Below are 18,464 nucleotides of genomic sequence, written 5' to 3' on the forward strand. Positions count from 1 at the left end.
TCAAAGTTAGTTTAACCTGCACAGAAAATTGAAATTCACGATGAAACATTCTAGTGCGTCACTGTTGGGACCTAACAAGGCACAAAAATCACCACTAGAACATCCCTATGTAAAGATAAGCATAACCCCAAAGCTGACCAGTTGACGGCATATATATATTGCTATATCATAAAAAGCAAAATGTAGCTTGCAATAGAAAAGTGAACTATCATGAATGCTGCCAGAAATCATGAAATATTATATGCAGCCTATAATTGAAAAAGCAGTACTGATTTGTCATTTATGCTTAATGTTGTTGAAGCACACATATACAATAAACTTGAAAGCGGAATAGTATCCTTTAATTGCACCATACATCCATCTCAAATGCGTTATAATTAATGGTAGCTCAGATTACACCAGGGTCGGAAGTACTTGTTCATCAGAGGTAGAAGGAAGTGGATTATCTACACTAGATTATTTCTCACTAATCTTCTCAAATGTCTCAAAAGAATTCCCCACTGTTCCAAAGTAGCTTTCTTCATGTACTAGGTTTTCTCTTTACATTTGTTTGAATCAAATAAGCAGACATTTTTTTTGTAAAGTTTTTTGTTTTTGTCCTGCAATTAAATTTCAAGCTTGATGCATGTATCAATAACAATTCTTTCTTCAACTTCCTTTTCTTCTGTACCTACTTCCTCATCTACTTGTTGCTTCTAGTCATCTTGAACCATGTCCATAATCTCTTAGCGGGTTGATAAGCAATATAATTCACACACCTCCAGATTTTCCTTTGTCATACCTTTGTTTACTTCAAGACATTTTGAGTCGCATCTTTTGCATACTTGAATTCTCGGATAGTTTTCATTCAATTAGAAACTCTAAAACCAGTTAAGATCTTTATCTTTCTCTTTCTCAAACTGTTAATGTTAACCACAATTTGTGTCAGCCTTGCTGCAATGGACCATTATCAGCTTCATGAGGGTCTCAACCCAAAATGTCAACCGTTCCTTCTCTCCAGAGATGCTGCCTGTCCCGCTGAGTTACTCCAACATCTTCGATTTAAACTAGCATCTGCAGTTCTCTCCTACACACATTATCAGCTTCATCCCAGGCTGAAAAGAGTGATCACATGACACTCTTTAGGTTAAATTCATGTATGAACATCAAGAATGCTTACTTACCATATGTATCGGGAATGGAACAAGGCCATTCTTACTTGCTACAGCTTTACAGGCATGTGAATGATGCAACAAGCTTCCCATTATTCACTATAATGAAAAGGGATGCATGAACTGGGTCTATTAATATTTCTGTGAATGCAATATGTACTGGTCACTGGGCTGAATAAAGGGGGTATAGATAGGAGAATGAAACAGTCCAATAGACAATAGGTGCAGGAGTAGGCCATTCGGCCCTTCGAGCCAGCAATGTGATCAAGACTGATCATCCCCAATCAATACCCCGTTCCTGCCTTCTTCCCATATCCCCTATTTTTAAGAGCCCTATCTAGCTCTCTCTTGAAAGCATCCAGAGAACCTGCCTCCACCGCCCTCTGAGGCAGAGAATTCCACAGTCCACTATAAATATCTTTGACTTAATATTCTGCTTTAGGGTGGGCTGAACAGTTATCTAAAAACAAGAATATTTTTTACACTTTGAATTGAAGCCCACAGAGTGGCAGTGCGTTCTTGTTTGCCATAGCAATTAACTTTTAAACCATCCAGACATAATTGCATTGTATCCACTGTTTCTTGTCACCATGGTAGATTACACAAAATATTGTCACCCCTTTAAAGGCCCTTGCATGCACCTTTTAATCATTAACATGAGGTTGCACTGTGTGGATTGACTGCATTGCTGTAGCCAAGAATTGTGATCTTATGTTTGGAATTTTTATCTCCATTTAGGTGCTCCTCAATATTCTGAGGAAGGGTTTTTTGAAGAATGCAATACCAATACATGGTGGTCTCATCAGTGTTATACACCTGTTCTACAGATAAATTTTCAATAGCCATTAACTCTAAATTCATCAACAAACTTTGCCACTGCTTCAATATCAGCATCTCATTTTTACCACACACGTACTATTCAATGAAATATTATACCTACTTTTAAACTTGCGTATTCAGTCTTATCCAAGGTTCAGCAATCTACTTTTATTCTAGCATTCCCCATAATTCAGCCCTTTGACATTGTTGAACAGTTTTGCTGTATTCTCCATTTAATGTTTTTTTTTGTCTGTCTCAGTTAGCGGAATTGATGGGTGATTAAGTTGTAAAAAGGACTGCAGTTTGATTATGACTCCCATTAACTTTATATAACTTGTGTACTTGGGTTATAAGTATATTGTTTTTTTAAATCCCCAAATATATTTTAAATTTGATTGTGGTGATAAAGAGCTGCACAAAGCACAAATTTGAGTATAGAGGAAATCATCCAGATGTGATATGAACTGTAATTCAAATTGAAACAGTCCCAGGATCCCCATGTTATATTTAAATTTCTTAATTTGACTAATTTTGGATAATTAAAATTAATGTTTAAGGTTAGAAACAACCTCAAATGAACAAAAGTATTTAACAACTTTAATTCCTTAGAATAATACTACAACAATATTTTTCACTGGAACTTTAATCAGAAAGTTAGTGCCGTTTTATCTTCAATTTAAGAATGTGGAAGTGGTTCATTAACTAAGTTGGTGCTTGGCACTTTTGCCACATAAAATGGATGAAGTAGAAGTTATTTATTTCAAAAAATGTTAGCAGGATTACAGGGAGTAAGAAAGGGAAATATTTGCTTTGAATTGTTGTAAGAAAAGGCAGCCACTGTGATATTGGAGGCACAAGAGACTGCAGATATTAGAATCTTAAGTAAAAAAATGAAGTGCTGGAACACCTCAACGATCATGCAGCATCTATGCCAGAAATGGACAGACGATGTTTCCGGTTGAGGCCTTTCTTGAACTGATCATCCTGATATTTATGTTAAAGATGGTCTATTGGCAAGAATGTAATATTCCAAAAAGACCTGTTATATTTGAGGGTGTTTGACTTGTTCACCTGGAAGTAATCTATCTAATTTAGTTTTGTTTTGCTTGCTTTTAAAGCAGCAGACTCCACACCTGATATCACTTAAAGAGGAGGTGACTGATGTTGTTCGAGTAAAGAAGAAATATGTGAAGAAGAAACATAAAACTTCAGAGTGTATTGTTTTGCACCCTCAGCCTAGCACAGAATCGCAACCACCCTTGAGGGATATTAAGCAGTATGACTTCCTCAGTTCTGATGAAGAATCTTACACACAGGTACCCAGTTTTTTCAGTAAGCAAATTAACATTAGGTTCAACATGTTATTGTAGCAATATGATATTCTGCTTCAAGTTTAGTAACCTGTTCGAACTGAGTAGGATAATGTTGTCTTGCTAGCATCTATTATTTTAATATTGACTAGACTAAGTGGGACCCATTGGGCCCCAGTCACCACGGGGGTGTGGGTGGGAGGGGAGGTGTGTATGTGGGCGGGAGGGGTTTGCGAGGAGGAGGAGGGGAGGAGGGATGTGGGGGGGGGGGCGGGGGAGGGAGGTGTGTGGGGGAGGGGGTTATGTGTGCAGGGTGTGGGGGAGGGGGGTATGTGTGGGGGGGAGGATGTGGAAGGGGAGAGGGGGTCGTTTGGGGGAGGGGTATGTGTGGGCAGGGGGTGCTGTGGAGGAGGGGTTTGTGGGTGGGGAGGGGAGTGTGGGGGGGGGGGAGGGATGTGGGGAAGAGGGGTGCGGGCGGTGGGGTGTGGCGTTGTGGGGGGAAGGGGGGGATGTGGGAGAGGGTGTGTGGGCAGTGGGGGGGAGGTGTATGGGATGGGGGGATGTGTGGGCAGAGTGGTTGTGTGGGCGGGGGTGTGTGTGTGGGGGGTGGGGTGTGTGTGGGGGGCGGGGGTGTTGTGTGGGGGCCGGGTTGTTTGGGGGGAGGGGGTGTTGTGTTGGGGGGAGTGGTGGGGGGGCGGCTGGGCAGGGGGGGGAGAGCACGGAGAAAAGCCGGGGGAAGAGTGCGGTATCACAGGGGAGCAGGGCAGGAGCCAGCGAGGGGAAGGAGTTGCTGGTGCGATGGGGACTCACAACTGGCGCTGGTTGCTTCGCTGGTCATTCTCCGCCGGGATCAGCATCTCCGCCGGATCGTTTCCGGTCCCTCCCTCCAAAATTTTTGTCCGGTTGGAGACCTCCGCCTGTCATCCAGAGCCTCCTGCAGCTGCAGTAAAGACGTGATGGCGCAGGACGGGGCGGACCGTCCCGCGGAGTGATACTAGAAGGGACCAATCCGCACGGTGCTGAATGGCAGGAGTGGCAATCGATCTGCGCACGCGAGGTTTTAAAGATTTTAAAACAATAACTCTTACCAGCTTCCACCGATCGGAACGAAAAGTGGTGCAATCGCAGCACAGGAGAACGGTGAGTAAGCTGGCGAAGAATCGTAGTGCTATTGCGTACCGTTTTTGCGCAAATAGAATGACTGCCAAACCAGAAGATAACAAGATCAGTTTTAGTTATGTATAGATAGATAGATAGATAACGTTATAGGATTTTATTCACAATTTCCATTATTTTCAACAATCATTTCGAGATACGGTGAGAAATGGGTTTCCTCATTGATATTAGCATAAAAGGCCAAGTAATTTTATTTTACATTGCCACGTCAGTGCATTTTATAACGGCAAATATAATTGGATTTTCGGTAAATTCTCTGGGTATATGGGGTGTATTGTAGGTTCAGGAAGTTCCAGTGACTTATTTTGTCTTGGAATATTGGATTCATTCACCACTGGGAAAAAGCCTTACAGGTTAGTAATTGTTCGGAATAAGGTCAATAATGTAAAACCATTAATCGTGGTGTTTTAGCAATTTACCAAACATAGGCCTTTGGTTTGTAGCTCAGTTTTGGGTTGGAGAGATGAAAGGCATGAAGGAATTTGTGAGAAGGCTTTGAGGAAAAATGATATTTCCTGAGGGTGCCTGATATTGGGTCAAAAATGCTGCCTGTGAAATTCCTGCATTGATTATTTGGGACTCAATTTATGGGCCTTGACCAATGTGGATTATTGGGAAAGTAGGGTTTCATCTACCGTCGTGACTTGTTCTGTGCATGAAAAGCTGATTTAATAACCTTTGCAAACATTCAAATTAAAAATGACTTGTCTTATTGGATGAATATTTTCTTAATTTTTAATCTGCAAATCAAGATATGGTTAAGTATATCTGCAAATGCCTTAACCAAACATGTGGTGTTGAGAGAGGTCGTAAAGAAAAAAGGTGTTTCAGTTTGAACATTTTCTTCATCTTCGTTAATTAGAAAATTTCAGAATTAAATCTGGGACAAAATACTGACATAAAACAAACATTTATTTAGTTCAGCAGTGAATGCTGCAAACATTTATAATTTGTATGATGTTTACACTTAGAAATTCAAAAGGTGTTTTATAAATTCCAGCATGAATTTTGGATGAAATATTGTTGCAGATTTGCATCTGCTCATGCAGGCACTTCTTACTCATGTCAGTATGAATCAGAAAATAATCCTTGCTGAAACTTCATTTCCATTTTGCAATGTTTATTTTGCATCAAACAACTGACAGTGGGGAAATTATACCTATATTTGAAATTGAGAAGCTGTGAGCAATAATATTTTGACCTAAATAGCTACAGAGAGAATTCTCTGACTAATTGGTGCTTTAACTTTTTGTGTGCATATTTATAATTGTTAAAATTTATCCACCACTCATGAAGATGATGCAGCATCGCTACTGGCAGGAGATGCTTCCCATATCATTATAGCCATGGCCAGCATTATGTTTCCAAGTGCACATGCACTAAAAAATAAAATTTGTGCTTGAGGAAGGACTAAGCTCTAATTTTATTTATGAGTTACTCCCATGCAGTGGATGTGATGTGTTGAATGACCTCCTGTGCTACTCTCCCGTGGCAATTGAAGTGTTTGTCCAGATGCTGCTGAAATATTTGAGAGTACCTGCGTCCACTTTCTCGGGCAGTAAGATAATTAAGGCCTTGGGTGAACAAAATTCTTCCTTGGATCCCCTCTCAAGCTCTTAATCCTCTCCTTAAAGCAATGCCAAGGCAAAAATGTTTCTTATTGTCTTTTCAACTTGTGTCTCTCATAACTGTGGACCTCTATTTGGTGCTTCTGCACTAAGGAAAACAAACCCAGGCTATCCAGTCTCTGCTCATAAATAAAACATTCCATTCCAAGCAACATCCTGATGAGTCTCTTCTGTACACTCTACAGTGCAGTTGTATCATTCCTATAATGTGGAGACCAGAACTGGACACTGTTCAAATGTTTTCGGAATGTCTGGTTCCCTCCCCATCGCCCCTTCACACCCAGACATGTATTCGTTTTTGCCCCCAATATTTTATAACTTTCAATAACAATAACTGACTGAGGGAATTCCCTAGCTTGTAAAAGTGGGGAGCAATGCACTGCTAAATTTTAATCTTCTAATCGACAGTACCTCAGTTTCTGAAGAGAAAACTTTGATTCTGAAATTATCCTAAACATTTCCATATATTAATGTTAATAATTCACTGAAATGTTTTGGTTTTGCTAGGTTCCTTCTCCAATATCAGAACCTGAGGAAGACAGTGACCCTGATGGGCTCTTTGCTTTCAAAAGGAAAGCTGGTTGCCAGTACTACGCTGTAAGTAAATATGCAATACGCAACTTCTGAGTATAAAGTAGTAGTTTGGAACATGGTATTTTTATCATTTGAATTTTTAAAGTGCCATTTTAATATATATACTTGTATTGAAGCATTTACATGGATAAACAAATTAAATGTGAGTACAGTTGCTGTATTGCATTGCTGTATTGCTGTACCGCTGCAGCTTTCTTGACGGCAGACGCCTCTTCATAGACCATCAACACGGGTTCACCTCAAGTCTGCATGCTAATCCCCCTGTTCTGCTCTCTTTACATCCATGATTGTGTGGTTAAGCATAGCTCCAATTCCATATGCGAGTTCATTGTGACACCACTGTTATCGGCCGACTCGCAAGCAGTGAGGAGTTAGTGTATAGTAGTGAGAGAGAACACCTGGTGGAGTGGCATCGCAACAACCTCTCGCGGAACATCAACAAAATCAAAGAACTAATCAGTAACTTCAGAAAAGGGAAGTTAGGAGACCATGCACCAGTTTTAATTGGTAGGTTGGAGGTGGAGAGAGCTGGCAACTTCAAATTTCTGGCATTGACATTTTTGAGTGACCTGTCCTGAGCCTAGAACCTAGATATAATCGTGAAAAAAGTGTGCCAGTGCTTCTACTTTCTTAGAAGTTTAAAGAGATTCAGCATATCACTGAATACTCGAACATACTTCTACAGGTGCACTTCAGAAAATACCCTGACATCATTGCGTGGTCTGGCAATTCCAATACGTAGGAATACTTGTAGAGAGTGGTGTCTGCTCCATAATAGGTACAGCCCTTCCCACCATCAAAATTATCTACATGAGATACTGCTAAAAGACAACTGGCATCAAGGATTCCTTCCATCCCTGTCATGCCCTTGTTTCTATGCTACCATAGGTAGGAGGTTCAGAAGTCGAAGTCTTAAACCACCAGATTCAGGAACAGCTACTACTTACAAATATCAGATTCTTGAACAGCAACCTGGTGAATTGCTCTGCAACTTCTCCAGCGCATAGCGCCTGAAGAATCCCGAGCAAAATAACAATGGTTTGATGGTTTAATGAGAGCTTGCATGGGATTAAATAACAGAATAATAAAATATGAAAAACTTGAAAAATTCCTAAGAGGCAATTTGGGATTCTTGGATAATTGGTGTAGTTATTATCGTTTCAAATTTTGTCAGTGAAGTCTTTAACTGAATTCAAAACAGTTCTGCATTAGCTGAATCTTGACAGTTTCTTACCTTGACTTAATCTTGACCGGATCATACCAGATATTTTAAGGTCATAAGAAGCCTTTTTCGAGCCATGGCAGAAATGATAAATCAAATAACCATTCTTAAGTAACGATTTAATACATACATCTTTTGTCTGTTTATAGCCTAATGTGGATCAGATGAGTTCCTGTCCATGGCAGACTACAGAACCAGCTGGGTTAAGTGATTCACGTTATAGATATTGCTTGACCACACTCACTGTTCCGAGAAGGTGCATAGGTTTAGCACGAAGACGAGTAGGACGTGGGGGAAGGTATGTAATTAATCTTTGTGGATGTTACTAGTTAAAACAGAAATGAATTTTAAGAATTGCGCACTGAGCGACTTTGTAATATAGTGCAACAAAACTGCAATTGTGAAATGCTGTTCTTCTATAATAGGAAGACCTTTGGAGGTTTACCAGTGGAGTGGAGGAGGTTTACTAGAATGCTGCATGGATTAGAGAAATGTCAGGTTGAGGGGAGACTAGATAGAAGTATATAAATTTCTGAGAGGCATCGTTGGGGTAGACAGTCAGAACCTTTCTCCCAGAATGGGAATGTCCAACACCAGAGGGCATAGGGATAAGATGAGGGGGAAAGTTTAATGGGGATGTGCGAGGCAAGTTTTGACACAGATGGCTATGGTAACATGGAACACATTGCCAGGTGTGGTGGTGGAGGCAGATACGATAGTGGCGTTTCAGAGGCTTTTAGGCAAATTGAAGTACAGGGAATAGAGGGATATGGATCATGTGCAGGTGGATGAGATCAGTTTAACTTGATATCATGTTCAGCACAAACATTGTACTGTTCAATGTTCTATTTAATTTAACAATAATAAAAGCAAAACACTGTATATTGTAGAAATCTCAATCATGACAAAAAAAAAATTGGAAATGTATGACCTGAATATTTCTTCTTTTTATTGGTTGTAAGTTTAGACTTTCGAGGAGGCAGACTTGGTCGCTCAGTGCAGTTTTGTTTTGCATCTTGCTGTCTTTTATGAGATACTAGACCAAGTGCAGACCCGTTGGGTCTGTTTCCCCAACGGCGTTTGCGGGGGGGGGGGCTGAGGCATCACACTCACATTAACCACCCCCCAAACACACAGGTGGGGGGAGGGGGGGTGAGAAGAGGGGAGGGAGGGGAAAGGAGGAGGAGAAAACGGGACAGATTTGGGAGGGGAGAGAGGGGGATGGGGAGAGAGATGTGGGTGAGGGGGGGGGAGGGGGAGGAGGGAGGGAAGGGGAGAGGGGTTGATGGAGAGAGGGGAAAGAGTGGGGAGGGAGAGTGGAGGGGAAGGGGGGAGAGAAGTGAAGTGGAGAGAGGGAGGATGAGAGGGATGGGGAGGGGAGAGAGATGTGGGGGGGAGGGAATGGGGACGGAGAGAGGAGGAGGGAGGGTAATAGTGTGGAGGGAGGGGGAAAGAGTGGCAGGGCGGGGGAGAGTGGGGAGGATAGGGGAGGGGGGAGAGGTGGAAGAGTGGGGAGGGTCAGAGGGGTAGGGGGAAGGGTGTGGGGGGAGAGAGAGGGGAGGGAGGGGGAGAGAGGGGAGGGAGGGGGAGGGAAAGGGGTGGGGTGAGGGAGAGAAGTGGAAGAGTGGGGAGGGAGGGGTAGGGGGAGTGGTGGAAGAGGGAAGGGGGCGGGGGGGAGAGAGGGAAGGAGATAGGGTAGAGAGTGAAGGGGGGTGGGGAGAGAGGGATGGGTGGGAGAGGGAGAGGGGTGAGAAGAGGGAAACTTAGAAACATAGAAATTAGGTGCAGGAGTAGGCCATTCGGCCCTTCGAGCCTGCACCTCCAGTCAATATGATCATGGCTGATCATCCAACTCAGTATCCTGTACCTGCCTTCTCTCCACACCCCCTGATCCCTTTAGCCACAAGGGCCACATCTAACTCCCTCTTAAATATAGCCAATGAACAGGCCTCAACTACCTTCTGTGACAGTGAATTCCAGAGATTCACCACTCTCTGTGTGAAAAATGTTTTTCTCATCTCGGTCCTAGAAGATTTCCCCCTTATCCTTAAACTGTGACCCCTTGTTCTGGACTTCCCCAACATCGGTTTCTATAAGATCCCCCCTCAATCTTCTAAAATCTAGCGAGTACAAGCCGAGTCTATCCAGTCTTTCTTCATATGAAAGTCCTGACATCTCAGGAATCAGTCTGGTGAACCTTCTCTGTACTCCCTCTATGGCAAGAATGTCTTTGAGCATTGGGCATTGTGACGTCACACAATGGAACGTTCACCATGGGCTGGGGCTCCTGCAAAGGCATATGTAAATGGATCCATTCCGATTGGACATATGTGAACATTGGGCATTGTGACATCACACGATGGAACGAATCAAAAGGAAGAAAGGCAGCCGGACGGACGGCAGGCGGCAGCCACAGACTTTTATATAATGATAGAGAGATAGAGATAGATAGATAGAGATAGAGAGAGATAGAGAGATAGAGAGATAGAGAGATAGATAGATAGATAGATAGATAGATAGATAGATAGATAGATAGATAGATAGATAGATAGATAGATAGATAGATAGATAAAGAGAGATAAAGAGAGATAAAGAGATAAAGATAGATAGATAGATAGATAAAGATAGATAGATAGATAAAGATAGATAGATAGATAGATAAAGATAGATAGATAGATAGATAAAGATAGATAGATAGATAAAGATAGATAGATAAAGATAGATAGCAGTGTTAAGGACTGAAAACCTTTTTTGCTTGGATTTATTTGATTTGTTCTCTCTCTGCTGTGAGCAGATTACACATCTGAGCATTGTGGGCTGCAGGGTAAAGTTCTATCTAGAAAAGTTATAACCTCTGTGTCCCATATAACCTCAACATAATCTTTTATTTGATGGCAAAAATCTTCAATTTCTACTCGTGTAGCAGTGACGATTTCCAGGTTACTTCAGACCATTTGTGGCTGGACCTCTTCTCCGTACACTTTTGTAATTGCTCTATATGCCGCTCTTGTCTTTTGCTCTCTATTAAGTGAAGTTATTTAAATTGCCCATGTTTTAGCATATCGACTTTTGTTTGTCCAATTTTCTTGTTTGCTGCCCTGATTGGTTCGCAATCCCTCAATGGCTTCAATATGTTCCCTCTCAAAACGTTCTCCAAGCCTACGACTCATTAAGCTATTTTTTTGCAACTTTGTAGCTATGTGCTGCTATCCCCTACTCTCTCCTTTCCCACCACTCCCCTACAATAACAGACAGATCACCAAGACCGTTGATCATTCAGCTACTTTCTCTTAAAATTCCAGATCTTTCCCTCATACTACACTGGTTTTGTGTATTAGGTCTTGACTCCTCACTATTATAATACAGGGCAGTATAATTGCAACTAACAAGCACTATTGCTGAGATTGCAGAAATACCAAAGATAATCTACCGCACAGAAAATATTTTCATGCTAGCTTTTGCTAGGCTCAAACGACACAGCTGAATTTGCTATTAAAATTGGTGATGTTTGCACTTGTCCAAATGGTGTTCAATTTTTGTCCCGTGCATGAAGCTCAAATCAATTATACATGAATGATTATTATGAGGAAAAAAATTGGATGAATTATAAATTGTGTTGCTAAGGAAAATCAAAATTTGATGCGTCAGAAGTGCTAAAATCAAGAATGTGAAAGCAAAGTGGAACAGGATTTGTATGTTAATTTGCTGATATTGTGATTATATCATCAATAGCAAATGTAAAATATGTATTATTCTCTACGATCTTTCTCGTTTTAGGTATTTGCTAGATCGCGCATCCACAGACCATGATCACATTTTACGGCAAATTGACCCAGAAATGCTGTCATCTCCCAGCTCCCCAGCTGCTTTTTCATCTGACGACTCATGGACCATTTCTTCCAATAAAGACTTTACAAATAGACTGTCACTTAGTGAAATACTAAGCAATATTAAAGCTTGCCGATTACGGCACTTCCAGCCTCGGATAACCCAGCTTCAGGACAGTGATAATCGCTGTACTTCCAAAAAATTAGGACAGAATGTGAATAAAAGAAGAATTCCAATGTCTTCTATTTTATCATCAAGTACCATGATCACCAGCAGGAATAGGATATCTGGTAAGATTTTTATTTATTCGTCTTTGTCATCTGCCCCAAATATCCCATTGTCCCATTGTGTGACCTGGTGCATTTATTTTCTGTTTGGTAATGCTTGGGCGGTTCTTGCTATATTGGCTATGCTATTTAATTAGATGTTATTGTAACTGTTTTCATAAACCTTTAAACCTCTATTAAACCTTTAACTGCAAACCATAGACATATTACATTGCCTCATAATGACACCCAGCTGTTGATCTCTCTAAACTGCTTCATTGAATGTAGGACTTGTGTTTTATGATCTACATGCAAGCAAGAATATATGTGCTTAATTTCAGAAATATAGAATGGTCATCCAGATGGGGGAAGAAATGAAATTCTAAGGTCCACTACGCAGGCTGACAATTTAAGGTTATTTACTGTTCAGCTGATATTCAACAATGATATTAAGATATTTTCTTCATAGGTGGCATAACGGAAGAGCAGTACCACACCCATCAACAACAGCTTGTTCAGATGCAAAGGCAGCAGTTAGCACAGATGCAACGACAACATTCCTCAAACGTCTCGCAAGGAAGTTCACAGGTAATATAGGCTTGTGTAGCAAATTCGACCGTGGCTTTTATACGCAATGCTACTCCGAGTAACAGGAAGAGTGTTTGAGCTGGGGAATGGGATGTTGCGAATCCAGTGTTTCTTTAGATCTGGCACTGACACTGGTACCGGTCAAATGTGATTGCCTATAACTTCTTCAGCACAATAGGTTCAAATGGACATCATTCATCAGGGATTATCACACCGCCTTTGTTACATCTTGGGAATGCCATTGCCTGGTATGGAACATAACCAAGCTTAAAATTTATCAAAGAACGTTTATTTTAGTTGACTGTCACGTGTACCGAGGTACAGTGAAAAGATTTTTGTTGCGTGCTATCCAGTCAGTGAATATACATGATTAACAATCAAGTCATCCACAGTGTACAGGTACACGATAAAGCTTCCATGTTTGTTAATATAATTTCAGATATTTGCTTCTGTACTCTAAATGGTTCTTTGTATTCAGGTTATTTCATGTCCAAAACATCACATTACTACTTTTGCCTCCATGGATGCTGGTTAATCCACTGAGTTCTTCTGTTTTGATAATCGAGTACCTTACCTCTCTGCTGTTGTACAAGAGCAACTTCTTAAATCTCCATGAAAACTTTAATTGCAAATTATTTTGCAATTTTTTAAACAAGTATTGTAAATATTTAATATGGTATCACTTGACTTTTCAAGCATTTTAACCAAGTAACAGACATGAACTCGTAGAATTTTTTTCTGTAGATTGGTTGATTATCTATACTATTGAAGGGAAAAGCATCAGCTTTTTTAGTGTGTAATTAAATTACATTTAAAAATCAAAGCTTTTTAGTGTGTAATTACCGTATTTCCCAGCAATGAAGACGCTATTTTTTAACCTAAAAATAAGGCATGAAAATTTACCTTCGTCTTGGAGGCTGAAGGTTAGGTTGTTAGCAAAGAAAGATAGACTTGGCTATCCCTCAGTACAGCAACATCAAGAATGAGGGGAGTCTGACCTGGGTCAGCATGGCCAGGAGCGTTGAGAAGGAGGGGGTCGGGGATCATGCCAGCAACTCACTCACCGCTGCTGTGGCGCTCCGGGTGCGGAGCCACCGCATTGTGGCCGGGGAGGGAAGTAGCCGCCACCTTCTGCCAGCCTGCTCACCTCTGGCAGTGCTCTCCGTCTGAATACCTCTCTCCTGCCGCTTGCCGGTCTCGCTCATGTCAGCTCCTTCCCGCAAATCCTTAAATTCCGACTGCTGCCGGGAGCAGGACATGGCCTCACTTGCTGCACTGGGTGACACTGTATGGCATTCACTGTCTGGTCCGTGTCTTTCATTGTAGACAGGACAGTGAGGGGACCAGCTCAAGAGCAATAATAGAGCGGAGCGGGTCAGCGGGCGATGGATAACATGACAGCAGGCGGTGGAGCTTACTCCTGTGTCCCTGCGAGTAACCTCAATTGTTATTGTCATTCAATAAGATCACAACTGATTCAACTTGTCCCGGTGTGCTCCCGTTTTTCCCACCATCTCTCCACCTGCCGTCACCCTCCACCCCTCAGTCATTCAGAATGGAGGAGATCTGGAAGCCTTGGGCAAATTGAATTGTCACTCTATTTATTTATTTCTCTGTCTATTTATTTATTTATTTATTTATTTTTGCTGCAAGAAGTTCCAAGTTTATTTTTTGGCTTATCAAATTATCATGCTTTTGAATTTTTTATTTAAAAAAAATATATTTTTATTAGAAGCATATACATATAACCAAAACATGGTTTGTTTACCAGTTATATATTAACACAGCTATTTTTTTTAATTATTTTTTTTGAAAGATAGAGCTATAGAGGGAAAAGAAATAAGGGAAGAGAAAAAGGAAACTATAAGCTAATAGAAAGGGGAGGGAGAAAAAAAAAGATTACCAATAACACAATTTTGGAGATAGGTCCGTAGATTATAGAGTGTAATTTATTCATCCAGTCCTGGATTCATGTTTCAGTCCAGCTTCCGTGTTGAACCAATTTACCCCTTTAGAAAATCAATAAATGGAGACCATATTCTAGCAAATAGCTCTGATTTGTCAATTAAGATAAGTCTAATTTTTTCCAAGCATAAGGTCTCAGACATTTCTGTAATTTTAATTGTGGGGTTGTTGGATTTTCCCAAAATTTTAATATAACTTTTTTCCCCAATTATTATACTATAATCAAGGAAATTTCTTTGATTTATTGTAAGTTTTATGCTTTGTTCTGATATTCCTAATATTAGTTTTGAATCGGGATCCATTTGGATATTAACAACTTCAGAAATAACTTTTAAAATATCCGTCCAAAATTTTTAATTTTTATGCAGTTTACAAAAGTATGATTAGCTTCTAAGTATTGACATTTGTCACAGATAGGAGAGACATTTGGAAAAATTCTGTTTAATTTTGTTTTAGAATAGTGCAGTCTCTGGCATTTAACGAGCATTGATGTATATGTTGTAAACTTTCATCCCATATATCTTTCATTTTTCTGATTGTGAGAAATTCTATGTCCCGCCAGCCTTTTTGCAAAATTTAGCAACTCAAAATGGGGTGTGCCTTCGACGCAGGTGCGCCTTCATTTCCGGGAAATACGGTAACTGGAATAGTTTGCTGAAAACTAAATGCAACCAGGACACAATTGGAAAGATTATGGTTAGGGTTGGATTTTGGAAGGAGGGAAGTATGGCGTAAAGAAGCCTCTCCCTCTATTAGGTCTTGTTTTTTTTTAATAATGTATCAAATTATCAATATTACAAGATATGTTGAATACTATTGATTTATGGCTGTCAATTATTTTACTGTAGCAGGGTATCCCCTCCTGTCCCCTTCCTGCATTTATCTGGGGGCTTATTCAATTATGAATTATCTTTTCAGGGATCCAGGATATCTGACAGCTCTTCGAAAACGCTAGATTCAGCTAGTGCGCACTTTGCAGCGTCAGCTGTTGTCAGTGCTCCTGGACCAAGTCAGGCAGAGGTTTCCAAGGATGCTGCAGGTCAGACTACAAACGTCAATGGTGTTGTCCAATCTGCAGGTGAGACAAAAATGCTTTGTCTGGAAATCTGTGATAAATATGAATGCATTTAGGAGAAAATAATTCTCATATTTCTCTGGGGTAATCCAAAAACTTAGAAATTGTGAATACCTTGCGATGTGTCAGAAATGTTACTAATTAAAGCAGACTATCAGTTGACTGGTATTATTATGTATTTCATAGCTTCTTTAGAGATTTATTCAATGATCCTTTCAGTGATGGTACTGATGTACCAAAAATTGCATGTAAGCAGCTACAGTTTTGGAAGCGTTTTGAATTCATTACTTATTGACCATTGTGAATGCTGCAGATAGCCAATACATCCTTGTGCCGTGCAAATTAATTGAATCACGCACACATTCAAATATTACAAGAGAATATACATGTCACAGGGCTACCTTTTATTCATTATCATTGCACCATTATGTCTTTAGTACATTACAAGTCCGCCATGGTCATTTATCGTTTTTGACATGCTTTGGCATGGAATCGACCAAATTCAGATATTTTCCAAAGAGTTTTTAGCTTGATAACATCGCTGAAATGTTGCTTCAGTGAGCCTCTGTCTCATGGCACATCGTTTCCTTTCAGTTTCTCATTGATAATTGACCACAAATTCTCAATTGGATTTGGGTCAGTCCAAGACACACATCCCCCCGATGCTGGGAAAAATCAGGGCACCATCTTTGATGCAAGGCACAGTGCAGATCCATCTGGAAAAGTATTTGCCGTCTCTGACACCGCTTTTCAATGCAATATATTGAGATGATCTCATCGTTCTGCCAATTGGATGCAGTGGATCAACACCATAGCAGCTGAAATAACCCCAGTACAACATCATTTCAGGATGTTTCAAGAGACAGATTTAGCTCTTAGCGCTAACGGAATAAGCAGGAACGAGGTATTGATTTTGAATGATCAGCCATGGTCACATTGAAGGGCCGAATGGCCGACTCCTGCACCTATTGTCTGTGGTCAATGTGGCAATTTCTCACCAGATGTCCAACTGAAGCAGGAAATGGCTTTCATCACTGCATAACTCCTTTCTCCGGTTCGCACAATCCAATTGGGTACTAGGGTGGTTAACGTAACTCAATTTTTTAAGATAGGAGGGAGAGGGAAAACGGAATTATAGACCAGTTAGCCTGATATCGGTAGTGGGGAAGATGCTTGAGTCGATTATTAAAGATATAATAGCAGTGCATTTGGAAACCGGTGTCGGGATCGGTCAAAATCAGCGTGGATTTATGAAGGGGAAATCATGCTTGGCTAATCTTCTGGAATTATTTGAGGATGTAACAAGTAGAAAGGATAAGGGAGAGTCAGTGGATGTGGTGTATCTGGACTTTGAAAAAGCATTTGACAAGGTCCCACACTAGATTAGTGTGCAAAATCAGTGCACATGGTATTGGGGGTAGGGTATTGACATGATGGAGAACTGGTTTGCAGACAGGAAGCAAAGAGTAGGAATTAATGGGTCCTTATTTGGCGGACAATCAGCTGCAATCTCTAAGGGAGTTGCGTCCAATAACTGACCTGCTTCCCTTAAAATACCTATCCAATCAAAAAATCGATCTCTTCCCGTCCAATCAGCCGCTGCCTCCAAGGGCATTGTGTCCAATCACATAATGTGCCGGTCAATCAGACGCAATCTCCGAGGGGCGTTGCGGCCAACTTCCGTTATTGAAGCAGAAGATGGCTGCAGCCAACACTTTTTCTCTGCTGTTTGCACACAGTGCTAGGCAAAGAGACATTTCAGGTAACATTTTTTGCAAAGATTTTTTTAGCTGTATGGAGTCGTTTATTTCATGAAATATTTATCTTTTGGGGGTTATTTTACTGGTTATGTGTTAGAAAAATTCAAAGCTTCTCTTATGTAAACTACCAGCAGAAAGCTTTCAATTTATTGAAAATGCAGGAGCCTCCTGAACCTCCACTGGGTGGGGGGGCCTAACCGTCCTCCTCGACCCCCGGCCAATACTTCCTACTTTTTTTCTGGAGGTAAATATCATGCCTGTTTTCAGAATGGCAGGCAGTGACTAGTGGGGTGCCGCAAGGCTCAATGCTGCGACCCAGTTATTTACAATATATATTAACGATTTAGACGAAGGAATTAAATGTAACATCTCCAAGTAGGAGCAAGGTGGTCCTACTGCAGTTGTACAGGGCCCTGGTGAGACCACACCTGGTATTGTATGTAATTTTGGTCTCCTAATATGTGGAAGGGCATTCTTGCTATTGAGAGAGTGCAGTGTAGGTTCACCAGGTTAATCCCCAGGATGGCAGGACTGACAGATAATGAAAGAATGGATCAACTGGGCTTATATTCACTGCAATTTAGAAGGATGAGAGGGAATCTTATAGAAACATATAAAATTCTTAAGGGATTGGATAGGTCAGATGCAGGAAAAATGTTCCCGATGTTGGGGGAGTCCAGAACCAGAGGTCACAGTTTAAGAATAATGGTAGGCCATTTAGGACTGAGATGAGGAAAAACGTTTTCGTCCAGAGAATTGTGAATCTGGAATTCTCTGCCACAGAAGGCAGTGGCCAAATCACTGGATCTATTCGAGAGAGTTAGATATAGCTCTTAGGGCTAACGGAATCAAGGGATATGGGGAGAAAACAGGAACTCGGTACTGATTTTGGATGATCAGCCATGATCATATTGAATGGCGGTGCCGGCTCGAAAGGCAGAATGGCCTACTCCTGCACCTATTTTCTCTGTTTCTAATCTTTATATTTTATGGCCCACTGGTATTATTTCTTCTACATTGTAGCAGTTAAAAGTTGTTTCTCCACCAGTCTTTGAATATACGACCAAATCCAAGGAGGTGGC

At 40.9% G+C, this 18,464-nt stretch overlaps 1 protein-coding gene across 2 annotated transcripts in view; it reads left to right on the top strand.

Annotated features, from left to right (window-relative positions):
* epc2 (enhancer of polycomb homolog 2) overlaps window positions 1–18,464 on the top strand; it is a 62,899-nt gene that overhangs the window by 35,339 nt on the left and 9,096 nt on the right. Inside the window, exons 7-12 of one of the 2 annotated variants that reach the window (XM_033024726.1) lie at window positions 3,092–3,286; window positions 6,592–6,681; window positions 8,050–8,198; window positions 11,678–12,018; window positions 12,464–12,582; window positions 15,466–15,625. In XM_033024726.1, the coding sequence (XP_032880617.1) occupies window positions 3,092–3,286; window positions 6,592–6,681; window positions 8,050–8,198; window positions 11,678–12,018; window positions 12,464–12,582; window positions 15,466–15,625 (1,054 nt within the window). Of the gene's footprint in view, window positions 1–3,088; window positions 3,287–6,591; window positions 6,682–8,049; window positions 8,199–11,677; window positions 12,019–12,463; window positions 12,583–15,465; window positions 15,626–18,464 lie in introns of both variants that reach the window. The other variant, XM_033024725.1, reaches the window with a different exon arrangement.

This window comes from Amblyraja radiata, chromosome 7, assembly GCF_010909765.2.
Source record: "Amblyraja radiata isolate CabotCenter1 chromosome 7, sAmbRad1.1.pri, whole genome shotgun sequence".
NCBI classification, from domain to species: Eukaryota; Metazoa; Chordata; class Chondrichthyes; order Rajiformes; family Rajidae; genus Amblyraja; species Amblyraja radiata.